This window comes from Geospiza fortis, unplaced genomic scaffold (assembly GCF_000277835.1).
Source record: "Geospiza fortis unplaced genomic scaffold, GeoFor_1.0 scaffold162, whole genome shotgun sequence".
Classification (NCBI taxonomy): Eukaryota; Metazoa; Chordata; class Aves; order Passeriformes; family Thraupidae; genus Geospiza; species Geospiza fortis.
The window spans coordinates 5,675,476-5,687,326 of NW_005054316.1; the positions used below are offsets into that span (position 1 = coordinate 5,675,476).

The window sequence follows — 11,851 nt, forward strand, 5'->3', positions numbered from 1 at the left end:
GTCTGCTCCTAAACCTTTCTAAAGCAAGAAGTTTGAGTTGTGCCTGTGGGAGTGCCAGGTGCTTTTCTTAGGAATTCTGTACTGCAGTACAGGCAGAATAGTGGGGAATGTGTTTGATTAAGGAAGTTTATTTTATACATTTCTTCCAGGACCTGTTGATGATGGAACAAGTGAAAGATTTTGCTGCTAATGTTTATGAAGCTTTTAGTACCCCTCAGCAACTAGAGAAATGATCTGCACATTTTTACAAATGGATGGTATATTTATAACAAATCCCTGGTGACTACTGATGAGACTTGGGTTAATTTTATAATGGTGTAGGAGTGGCAGACCAGCAGAAAGAGCACTCTGAGGAAAATGGGAGTGAGCCCACATTTTCTTCTAACTGAATTATACTTCACCCATTAAAAATATTCTTGTTGAAAGAAACATGGTAAATGAAGACTTTTCTATTTAAAAAGTGGTTAAACTCTTCTGTAATTCATTGGATTATTTTTTATTGCATCTAAAAGGCATCTGGTGGCAGTATTACAGCAAGTTACTAAAAAACCCATTTTTTTGCCTGGGGTGTGTAAGTTTGGGGAAGAACTAATGAAAGTGATCTAAGAATAGCACAGAGCAGCAGAATGAAGTAATGCTTTTTTCTTCTTCTCTCAGATTTTTCTTTCTATAAAGAAAATCTTTTTCCCCTTAACTTTACAAATCTTGTTCCAAAGTCTCTCATTCTTCAGAAAGCCTTTGCCAATGGATGCATGTTCCCTTTGAACAAGCTGGGGGTCTGCTCTCTCTGTTACCTAATACTAAAGGAATGTGTTTTTTTAGACATACTCTTGTTTATGCTGTTCAAACAGCTACACTGTACACATTACCTTGTAAATATTTTATCTTAATTTGTATTAATTTTGAGCCCAGTTGTCTGTATTGTAATAAAATATTTTAATGTACAATTTGTGTGTGTATTAACATTACTAGGGAAGAGAATAACCTGACTGGACAATCAACTCAAAATCCTGGCAGTTGAAAGAATAAATTTAATTTATACAGTACTTAATTTGCACTCACAAACATTACTCAGGGAAAATAAATCTTCAGTCTCTACATTGAAACAGAAATAATTCATGGTTTTTGTTGTCCTTTATCTCCTCTTCTTTGCAAGTTTCACCTTTTATGTCTATCCCTACAAATCATGACACATGATGAGTTTGGAAATTCTTCAAATTGGATGCAGTCTACTCTCTGCTTAAAATGTTGTCTCTTTGCCAGAGTTGAAGATCCCTAGCGACTCCTGATTATTTCTCTTTTTCAAGAGTTAGTCACTGAAGTATGTATTTTGTTTAATAGTCCACAGAAGGCACCCTGGTAACTGTGTATAAACAAAGGGTGTAAACAAGAGACAAGTTTTACCCATGTAAAATCATACAGAATATCAAAAACCCAACCCTCTCCCAGTTCACCTGTGTCCCAATAATGGATGGAGTTACTCAAGAATAGGAACATGTAAAATTAATTACTTCAGTACTGAGAAATGATGATGTATATATGCACTGCCTGTATGCATTTATTATTAATTTCTAACCCTTACAGGCCCGTTCCTGCAGACATTACCCTATTCAGCTGAAACTGCCAGCTACCACTAGCTAAACACACCTAGAAAAAGAATATTTTTTCTCTAAAACTGTCAGATTTTACTGTGCACTTTTGTGGAAGGCAAATTTCTTGCATTAAAGAGGGTGTACAACGGACTTATATGCATTTGAACACTGGCTTGAACTTTATTCCTTCTTTTGTCTCTGAAAGTCTAGTGCCTGTTTCCCCCCACCTCATTTTTCATGTAACTTGGCCAGAAACTGACTAAACCAAGTGTAGAGGTCATGGTAGCTGCTCAATATTTCACACAAGTTCAGAGAAGCAAACTGTGTGCACAGGATTAATTATCTAGTGATAGACTTTGTGAGGTTTGTTCCATTCCATCCTTTAATAACAGCCCGAAAAAGTGCATTTATGGATCTTTCTCAGTCAAGCAAGTTTAAAACCAGTGATAAGAAAGAGCAAAGCATCAGCACTCCCTGCTAGCCAGGGCTCCAGCAAAGTATGTCTCAGTCTACATCAGTCAGTTGTAAGGTCCAGCCCCACTGACATGGCATTTGCTGAGGAGTCAATTGAGGTAGAGCAATAACCATTCCCTTTTCTCCCAGGGCAACCCATTTCAGCAGTTCCCTGTATCCTGCCAGCTTCACCTAAAATAGAAACACACACTATTGTTAGAACAACCCCTTTTCAAAGTACATATAAGTGCAATATTGACAAAATAATTATTGATCCATAGCTACCTTACCAAGTATCCTAAAAATGCCACTTACTAACCAAATGAGTGATAATTATTAAAGCTAATGGGAAAACATTTGCAAGTAGATTTGCAAGTAAAAAAGCTACTCATGTTGGGTCTTGAGAAGGACTTAGGGCTGTAGAAAGTGAATAAACACCTTTTGGAAGCATTTGGAATAGAGTTTAGGTCTAAGCAGAGATCTAGCAGCCACAGTACAGAGCTTTGCATCCCCTGTTTACAAACTGCCTGCTTCCCATGGTGAAACTTGTAGTCTTGAAAGAGCATGACTGTTTCTTACAGAGGGCAGTCAGATATCTCAGAGAAAGCTGATCTGAAGAACTAAAAACCACAAATAGGTTGATGCTGTCACCTGCACCAGCTGGTGACCTGCTGGAGTGACTGCAGCCCAGTCTCTTCTGCTGAGGAAATACTTCCTAGTGCACATAGAGTCTAGCTGCCCCCCTAAAATTCCAGACGCATCTCCATCACTTCTGAAATTACTCTTTCTCCCCTATCACAGAGCTGTCTTGGCAGCAGTCAGACTACTTTCATATAGAACTAGACCAGAGGGGGCAGTCCAGAAACACTCCTAATGCATTTCAGCAGCTAATGCCCATGCAGTGCATGAGACCAGAGCAGAGCTAAACCAAAGTGAATCTCTCCTTAAATGCACAGAGTTGATACCAACTTCTGCTTCTATTGGGTTAATTGCTACTTGCCAGTGTAGGTGTGGCATCACTGTCCTCATCCTCTGACCTCCACTTGGTATAAGATGCAAATCTAGGGTAACACTGATTGCTCTTCAGCCTGCCTGGGCAATAAAAACCTCTGTGTACATTCTCTTCCTGCAAGGCTTTGACTTCAAACAGCTGCACGACTACAGCAATTCCGGTATCACCAAGTCATGAGGACAGCTGCTTCAAAAGAAAAGTCATGCTGAGTTAGGAGTCTACACAGGAAACAGGAGGGGTGGCACAGTTTTTTCCCCTGTTCCTTGGCCTCTTTGTGATTCTTAGTTTGCAAGCTAAAACATATCCCAGCAACATCTCAGTCTAACTTTTGTTGGATAAGAAACATCCCACTGAGAGGACTATGACAAGGAGGTCCCAGAAAGAAAACAAACATTTTGCTGGGTCTCTTCCAAAGTACTCTGTCCTAAGAGCTATGCATTCCCAAAGATGCCAGAAACTTTAATAAACAAGATGGAACCTGACACATCCTAGAAGGAGGGGAGGGGTGTGTGCACTCTCTTTTACCTGTGTTTCTCCAGGCTTAGCCCGTGGCTCACCAAGTTCCAGAATCCTAGAGACTGGCCAGTTAAGGAAGATAGCATTGACTTTCCCTTCTTTAGGGGTGAAAGTGTACCTGGTTGGAAATGGGGACCAAAAAGGCATGTCAGCTTTTCCTTGTAAATCTTTAGAAATTATACACAAGAGTATTTTCAAGACTGGAAAAATGGATTAGAAAGGTCAGGATTTTCACAAACATTTTCACACACATAACCACCTGGCCCTTTAATAAGGTGCTGTTCCTTGACAATTTGTTTCAACAAACTAGAGGTAATGAAAACTATTAAAGAACTGAATTCAGAGGCGAACCTCTGTTGTAACTTTAGCATACTGTATCAACTCAGCCATATAGGAAGGAGATGCTTGCAGGATGGGGAATCATTAACAGATAACTGTAGGTTATATTCAGAAAGACATGGTAACTCCCATCTATACACTAAGATGCAGACTAAGAGAATTTAAAAATAGTATGGGCAACAGAGTTTCCACTTTGCATAGCTAGTTTTTAAAAATACTATTTTCATCACTATGCAATTGGAAATCTTGTGGCATACCCCTGAAACATTCCTCCCTCCTTCCTGTTTAGTTACAGTTTTTTATTGCTCTTGAAAGGGATTTTACTTAACAGTCAACAGTTCAGCATCTGCAGGCTAAAGCCAGATGGCCAAATCTTGCTGGGAATGTGAGTAAAAACATCCACTGAGACAAGAGGGCCAAGACCAAAACCCTGATGGATCATGAAGGTGTTAGAGAAGCTTCAAGTAACAAGGGCAGAGGGGAGGCCAGAGACTGACTGTATTTAGTGACCAAATAATTGCTGTTATCTTCCCGCTTTCTTTCTAAACACCAAGTGACACTGAGTATTCCTTTGTTCAGATAAACACTTCATAGCAATCTTGTATTTCCAGATTTTTTTCATTTCTGTTGCCCACTAGAAGCAAACAGAATTACCTAATAGATTAGCTGACACCAAGAAGCAAAAGATGACCATAGAAATGCTTGCAGCTTTCCTTTCAGCCTCAGCATCATCCCAAAACTAGTCTCTACCTACAGCTTTATACACATTTTAGATGAAGTTACTTACACTAACAAAGGCATTAATTCCTTTACCACATACAAACTAAGATGGTGATTTCTGTAGCATCAGGTCCTTAGGGATTTCAAAACTTCACATAACATTGGTGCTGCTTTCCAGAGCCTGCATTTTGGCTCAGTAGACTTACCAGACTCCAGGAGTGACAGTGTCGTTCTGTGCTCTCCATGGTTTTGTTCCATAGATGGCCTCTCCATTGACCTCCAGCCAAGAGCCCACCTGCCTCAGGCGCTCCTCAAACACAACAGCGATGCGACCATCGTGGGTGGGTCCAATATTCATCAGGAGGTTTCCTCCACAGGACACTGTTTCTACAAGTTGCTGAAGTGTTTTTAAACACACAGAGCACATGGTTGTGAGTAATGAAATCACATATTTGCAGTACTTTCTAAAGTCTGCTGTACTGCTTCAGAATGATAAACCACAAGAGTTATGCTACTGCTGCATGCTGAGACTTTGGGGTTCATCCCAACAGTTAATACAAAATTTAAGCTCTCATAGAACAAAGCTCTACTGTCAATTTTTACATCCAAAACCAGCCCCAAATACCTTCTTGCACCAATATGTCTGCCTGAATCTACATAAGAATCAGATCCTGCAACTCTTTATCATTTCAACTTCTGCAAGAATGTATTGAGGGTTTTACCAATACGACAGATGACTTCTCTGCACCAGAGTAGAATAAGGTGAATAGCTGCTACTCTATTGAATCTTAGAAAAGCAACTTCCTCCTTCCTCCTGTTTGATGCTTTTCCTATTTTATAGAAACATCTATAAAACACAAGGAAGCCTCCTACAAAGCCTACAAAATTTGTGTTCACATCCACACTGCCCTCCAGAGATCATGGACTGAGATGCATAAGTCTGAGAAACAGACAACTGCAGACATGCTGCTGAATTGATTCAAACCTTCTGCCTCTGAAAAGAGGTTACTTCAATTTCAAATTGTCTTTTGTGAGGACCACGCTAGAAACAGCAACAATATTTAGCAACAGTAACAATCTTTCCCTTAATAGCTGAATTTGCAACTGAATGCATTATTCTGGAAAACTGATCAGTCTTCCTTTCATTCAGGTTTCCTAAGCTTCAGATCTTTTATGATACCTCAGCCTAGTAAGAGAATCAATGTTCTAACAACACCAGCTGTCTGCTTCTCGTAGTGTTTATCTGTATGTTCTGTAAGGAAAGTTTTTCGCTACAAAGTAAAACTACTGCTGAGTCATAAACTGTTTCTATCTGTAAAGGGGAAAAGATGTAGCCTTCCAGCAGGACTTCCTAAACAGGAGCTGTGAAACTGCAAAGATGCAAAAGATAAAAGATGTAGCCTTCCAGTAGGAGTTCCTAAACAGGAGCTGTGAAACTGCAACTGTTTGCTTCCCATCAACTTGCCTACGCAGTTACCGGAGAAAGTTAGACGAGAAAGTAATGATGAGACTGTCCAGCTCAGTCCTTGGCCAGTTACTCACAGGGAAAACAGCTTCTAGGAAACTGACTGAATTTTTACTAGAAATTCATTCTATAGAAACGACTAAGAGAAAGGTTAAGAGTTACATGGATTTTCCATCCTGCCAGCGTTACAGCTGGAAATTAACAAAATTATTTATTATTTCACTATTGAATTAAAGTCATCTTATTCATAAAAATAGATGCATGATCAATATGTTAAACAGCACAATACAATAACCAGGAGAGAGAACGGGGAGTGGCAGCAGCTGCTGTGGCCCTGTACCTTCACCAAGTCCTCGATGGGGAGGTAGTCCCGGAGCCGCGCATCCCGGCGGTAGCCCCAGGAGCCGCGGTCGATGGTCATGCAGTTCTCCCACTTGTGGGGCAGGAGGCGCCCGGGGGTGTAGCGATCGCTGCACGTGTAGAAGCCGCCGTGGGCACAGATGCTGCCCGCTCCCCAGCGGTCATTGGTCACCACCGTGTCCCGGACCGGGCTGGGAACACAGGAGTTTTATTATTGTTGTCCTATAGAACGCTGTCACAGCCAGCGTAATCCTTTCCCACACGCATCCCTCCCAGCAACCAACATTTTGCATGACTCCTGTACTATTAATTTATTACAATAAGATTAAGTGCAATGTCAGGAATTCTATTCTCATGTTTTGCTAATAAAAGGTCCAGATCAGAATTTCTTAGGGAAATAAGTTCCAGACTTTAACAGGAGCTCTGCCAGAAATCACTCTGCACTTCATATCCACTGCCAGATGTTCAGTCTGTGATGACAACAATGTACCCATATTCTCAAATTGTCCTGCTATCCTGTGTTTCTGTGCAACAGCAAATGCTCAGACTGTGATTAAGCAGAATAGCCAATACCATCTTAAATTATCAATTTGCAAATGTGTTTAAAAAGTACAAAACATTCTTTTTCCAAAACTAGCTTTGATAGTTCTAGAAAATATCTGGATTCTGTATTTCAGGAGAATTAATATTTTGTAAAGTCCTCTTAAGCAGAATTAGCAGGTTCCAAAAAAACAAACAGAAAAATGAAATAAAACTAGACACAGCAGAATTTCAGACAAGGAGCTAAACCAGCATCATTATGTACCTGTCATTATACAGCCAAGCCAAGAAACCAGTGCTGTTCCAGTAAGTATCTGGAGCATTTCCATCCCCATCAGACCAAATTATTTCTGGCTGGTACTTGGTCACAATTTCATAGAGTTCTGGTAATGATTTACTGGTGGGAAACTTGCTTGTGTTAAAGGCATTGGTGGCATCCTCAAGGAAGAGAGGATTGAACCATTCAAACAGGGAATGGTATAACCCAAAATGCAAGTCAGTTCTGTTTCTAACAGATGTTGCTAGTTCAGCAACAAGATCTCGCTTTGGTCCCACATCAACAGCGTTCCAGTTCCAAGAATATTTGGACCCCCACAAAGTAAAGCCTAAAAAGAGAAAAATCAGAGGATAAGAAAGAAAAGAAGAAGAGAGGACATTACAGTTCTTTCTGGAAAGTGGTTGGAAGTGTTGCAAAAAATTAAATAATAAAAATTATATATGTAATAATATTGTTGTCATGGTATAAGGTGTGCCTATAACCTGTTTATGCACAATGGTAGTAGTTTTAATATCAGAACACCATGTATTTTTATATGTATGCATACACATTTATATTTTCCAGTTCTGAACTGCTTGGATAATTATTCAGTCTATTCATATGTCCCAATTAAATTAACTAGATGACTTTTAAGGCCCCTTCCAACCTAATGCATTTTCTAACTCTATGACTCTGAAATTAACCAAAAATATGGCAGCTTTTGAGGCATCTACATCAAATGTGAACTGTAAATACACAATCAGCAAGTGAAAGATCAAATTGTTTCTCAGCTGCAGAAAGCCCAACCTATCATTTGCATTCAAAGACTGTTCTCCTCTTTTCTGTTTCCATCTTATGCAAATGTTCACTTTTTGTTTGCCTTGATATTTATAACAGCTCAATCAACTACTCTGTACGTGCATGAGGAGAGAGCAAAAACTCCTGAAACAGCTGTTAAAACATCAAGATTAAATATCAGAAGGGATTTGACCTTTCAGACATCCATCAGCCCAACACAACCACTTACAAATACTACGGCACTGCAGACTCAGACCACTGCCAGAGGAGCTCCACTCTCACCTTGTAACCCCTTTATACTCACTGTCTAAGCAATCTTGTGCTATTTCTGTGAACTGGATACATGCAATTGTATGGACTAAACAACCTAAAAATTCATGCACAAGGCTATTGGACAGACTAAATGAATCCTGGTTCTTTTGAAGTCACTGGGAATTGCACCACAAGTGAAATTCAAGATCAAGAATTATGTGTGTCAGAGCTGAGATTAAAATTGACGCTTCACAAGTTGCCAGTCTTAAACCCACATCTCACAAAGACCAACAACATTCATTAGATGTATTGTAGAATATCTTACTATTTTATACTTTCTTTGCTAGTGTAGTTCCTTCCAGAAGCTTTCTTTTTCTTTACTTTTGTCTGCAAAGTACTTTACAATTACAGTGCTAAAAACAATTGTGCCTGTAAAGCTACAGATCTGGTTCAAAGTTTTGGCTTCTGTGCCCTATATCAGGAAGACCTATACCTTCCTAAATCTAAAGTTAACTCCTGGAACATGTTCCTAAATTCCTTGGAGAAACCAAGGGAGTTTGCTCACTGCCTGCTCAAAGCAGCTCTCCAAATGTTAAACAGTGCAGAATTCACTTTTGTGGTTCCTTCAGCACTAAATTGCACAGAAATAAAAAATAAACTGCGGCCACTGCAGGAAGCTCAGCTGCCACCACCACTTCAGGCTGTCTTACTTACAGCAAGAGAACAGTGGCACAATCTACTGCTCCTCCTATGCAAATTCCATGGCCACAGCTTTTGTGTAAAGGTCAGGAAAACACCTGCACATCTCTTGGGTGGTTTTTGTTTCCTCTTTGGCTGTGGTGGGGCAGGTAAGCCTGCCTGGCTTTCTCTATGTCTCTTAGAAGATAGAAAAGTCACACATTTTTTACATCTGTTGATAGAAATGCAGCAATTACTCACATTCACAAAGCTTCCACTTACCCTCATGATGTTTTGAAGTTAAGACAACATATTTTGCACCTGAAGCCTTCAGAATGTCTGCCCACTGGTTGGGATCAAAGAATTCTGCTGTAAACAGAGGACCAAAATCTTCATAGCTGAAGCCAGGTGGATAATTTGCATCCATAAATTTCACATAGGGCTCTCTCTTTTCCTTCTGCCAGTACCACCTACATAATACAGAGCAAAGCATGTCTGCTGATGTATTTTTTGACGAAGAAAAGAGAATTGAAATTATCAGCTCCTATTTAACACTGAGAAGTAGAGGCATTGGAGGTACATGACACTGGCAATAAGACAAAATTGCTCCAGAAGAGTATTGATTAGCAAAGATTTCATTTTTTCTATCTTATTTGTCCATGTTCTACATCTTTGTACTCCCCTTTGGAAAGGTCTCAGGATTTCATTTGAAGCAATGAAAAAATCAGCTACACTTTGAGAATGGAAAAATGACAGTGTAGGTCAATACCCAAATCTCAAAACTGTACTAGAGACCACAGACAGCCTGTGTAAGCAGCTCAGGTGGCACAAGAAATGCATTTTTCCTGGACTTGCATGTCTCACCTCCTCAAATCTCACACCTCAGCCATCAGGCATCTCTGCTCTGCCCCCAACATTGCAATCCCTGCCACCCACAAACATGGGGATCGTCAGCTCTACCTCTCTGACAGTCCCAAGCCCTCTACACAACCACAGCTGAGTGACCCAATGTCCACAGCCCCAGGGCCAGAGAGAGCTGTGACCAGGTCACTGCAGACTCTGCACACCTGAGGCCCGCAAGCAAAGGCACCCTGCTAGAAGAAGGCACGTCCTCCATCCAAAACCTGCCTCTGCAAGAACACCACACACTTACAAATGCACCTCTGTCACCTTTCTATCAATGAAACCAAGCAGCAAAAATCCTCTTGTCAAATTTAGACTTATATGAAAATAGATTGTAAAGTGAAGGAATAAAACAGGCCAGAATTTGAATGTTTGAAATTAATTTCTCTCTCCTGTCCTGAGCTGGACTCTGACCTCAGTTCTCTGAGACCACAGTGTGAATATTGTTGTAACCTTCCTGAAAACACTTTAGCATAAACCAACACAATCTCTGGCAGCCAACAGGGAAAAAAAAATACAAAACTTAGAAGAAAGAGGCTGAGACAGCTTTCTTCATTGAAAGAGCCAGGGGCAGAGGAAATAACAACAATAAAGCAAAACAAACAAAATTTTAAAAATAAAAACAAAAAACCCCTCTGATTTCAAAGTATATAATTTCTTAAATCAAAAAGTAACAACCTTGCTTCTCTCCCATAGTCACATGGTTTGCTAACATGAACACTTCCATGCTGACAGGATTAGATTCTAGAAACATCCTTACCCAGGCTGTGGAGCTCTGAGGGAAGGCACACAGGATGGCTGATAACAGTTTGTGACCTTCCATTTGACACTGCTACTGCAGGACCTCAATCATCTGACTGCACAAGCTGTCAGAAGGCCCTGAAGCAGCTCTAGACCCACACCTGCCATGGGATAGGAGAATACAGGAATATAAAAAACAATTAGAGTTTTGGGGTCAAAAACCAAATGCTCCATCCTGAGCCTGCACACCACTATCAGAGTACAGCACTCTGACTGAGGCTTGAAACCAAACCTAGCTCTGTCCCGCCTCTCTAAAAGTAATTTATTAGTGTATGTAGTCTGCATTAAAAGCCTGCTGAAACACTTGACCCTAATTCTGAAAAGAACAGGTGTCAGAAAACATTGGTTTGATTAGATACGGGTTGGCTTGTTTTGCAAATATAGTAATTAAGGTTCGCCATAGCTCTGCCACAAAGCTACCCTCATCTTCATATTGTAAATAATAATGTGTCTTACTTGAACTCTCACAGGAAGTACTTGGTAGGGCATGGAAAGGTGACAGCAAAAACATGCTTACAGACAAAGGGGCTTGAACCAGTGAACACTCACAGAACAAAGACTTCATTGAACCTCTGAACTAAAATTATCTGAAGAGTTTTAGTTTGTCTTAAGTGCAAAGCACTCTTAAATAATAGTAATAACTGTAAAAAAAGAGGAGAAAACCATCAGCAGCACAAAATGTGCACAAGAAAACAGCAAGGCTGCTTGCCAGGTAAGGGTAGCGATGGGCTCTGCGCTCCCCACAGAGCTCCAGCAGGTGCACAAGGCTGCTCCAGAGGCTGGCAGATCCCAAACGCCTGTCGCCACAAGGGAGTCCCCCTTCACCCTTCCCTTCATGGTGGTCCTGGAGAGGGCCCTTTCGGCCGCTCCACCAAGCACCTCTCACCAGCACGGTTGTGCTGCAAGGCCCTTCTCTCAGCTCTACCAGCTCTCTGCTTGATTTAGTCACTTTAGCCGAGCTATTCGGGAGTTTCGGGGCTGGGCAGACAGGTGCTCAGACACACCAGAAGCACCTCAAACTCCACCTCCTCTGCAAACTGCGCCATGGAGTCCGTGACTCGGGTGGACACAGAGCTTCCCAGACACCTGAGCTCCACGGTCAGCCTGCAGAGGGGCTCCAACCCAAACCTCCGCTGTCCGGGGGGACACCACACCATCCCCGCCTG

At 41.0% G+C, this 11,851-nt stretch overlaps 2 protein-coding genes across 2 annotated transcripts in view; one reads left to right on the forward strand and one right to left on the reverse strand.

Moving 5' to 3' along the window:
• PEX3 (peroxisomal biogenesis factor 3) overlaps positions 1–429 on the forward strand; it is a 15,087-nt gene extending 14,658 nt beyond the window's left edge. The window contains exon 12 of the mRNA XM_005420139.2: positions 150–429. Coding sequence (XP_005420196.2) covers positions 150–233 — 84 coding nt within the window. The 3' untranslated portion in view covers positions 234–429. The remainder of the gene's footprint in view (positions 1–149) is intronic.
• Positions 430–1,956: 1,527 nt separating this feature from the next.
• FUCA2 (alpha-L-fucosidase 2) overlaps positions 1,957–11,851 on the reverse strand; it is a 10,551-nt gene continuing 656 nt past the window's right edge. The window contains exons 2-9 of the mRNA XM_005420140.3: positions 11,690–11,848; positions 11,235–11,326; positions 9,264–9,451; positions 7,263–7,602; positions 6,438–6,648; positions 4,839–5,029; positions 3,583–3,691; positions 1,957–2,237 (exon numbers count right to left, since the gene is read on the reverse strand). Of these exons, the coding sequence (XP_005420197.2) occupies positions 2,097–2,237; positions 3,583–3,691; positions 4,839–5,029; positions 6,438–6,648; positions 7,263–7,602; positions 9,264–9,451; positions 11,235–11,326; positions 11,690–11,848 (1,431 nt within the window). The 3' untranslated portion in view covers positions 1,957–2,096. The remainder of the gene's footprint in view (positions 2,238–3,582; positions 3,692–4,838; positions 5,030–6,437; positions 6,649–7,262; positions 7,603–9,263; positions 9,452–11,234; positions 11,327–11,689; positions 11,849–11,851) is intronic.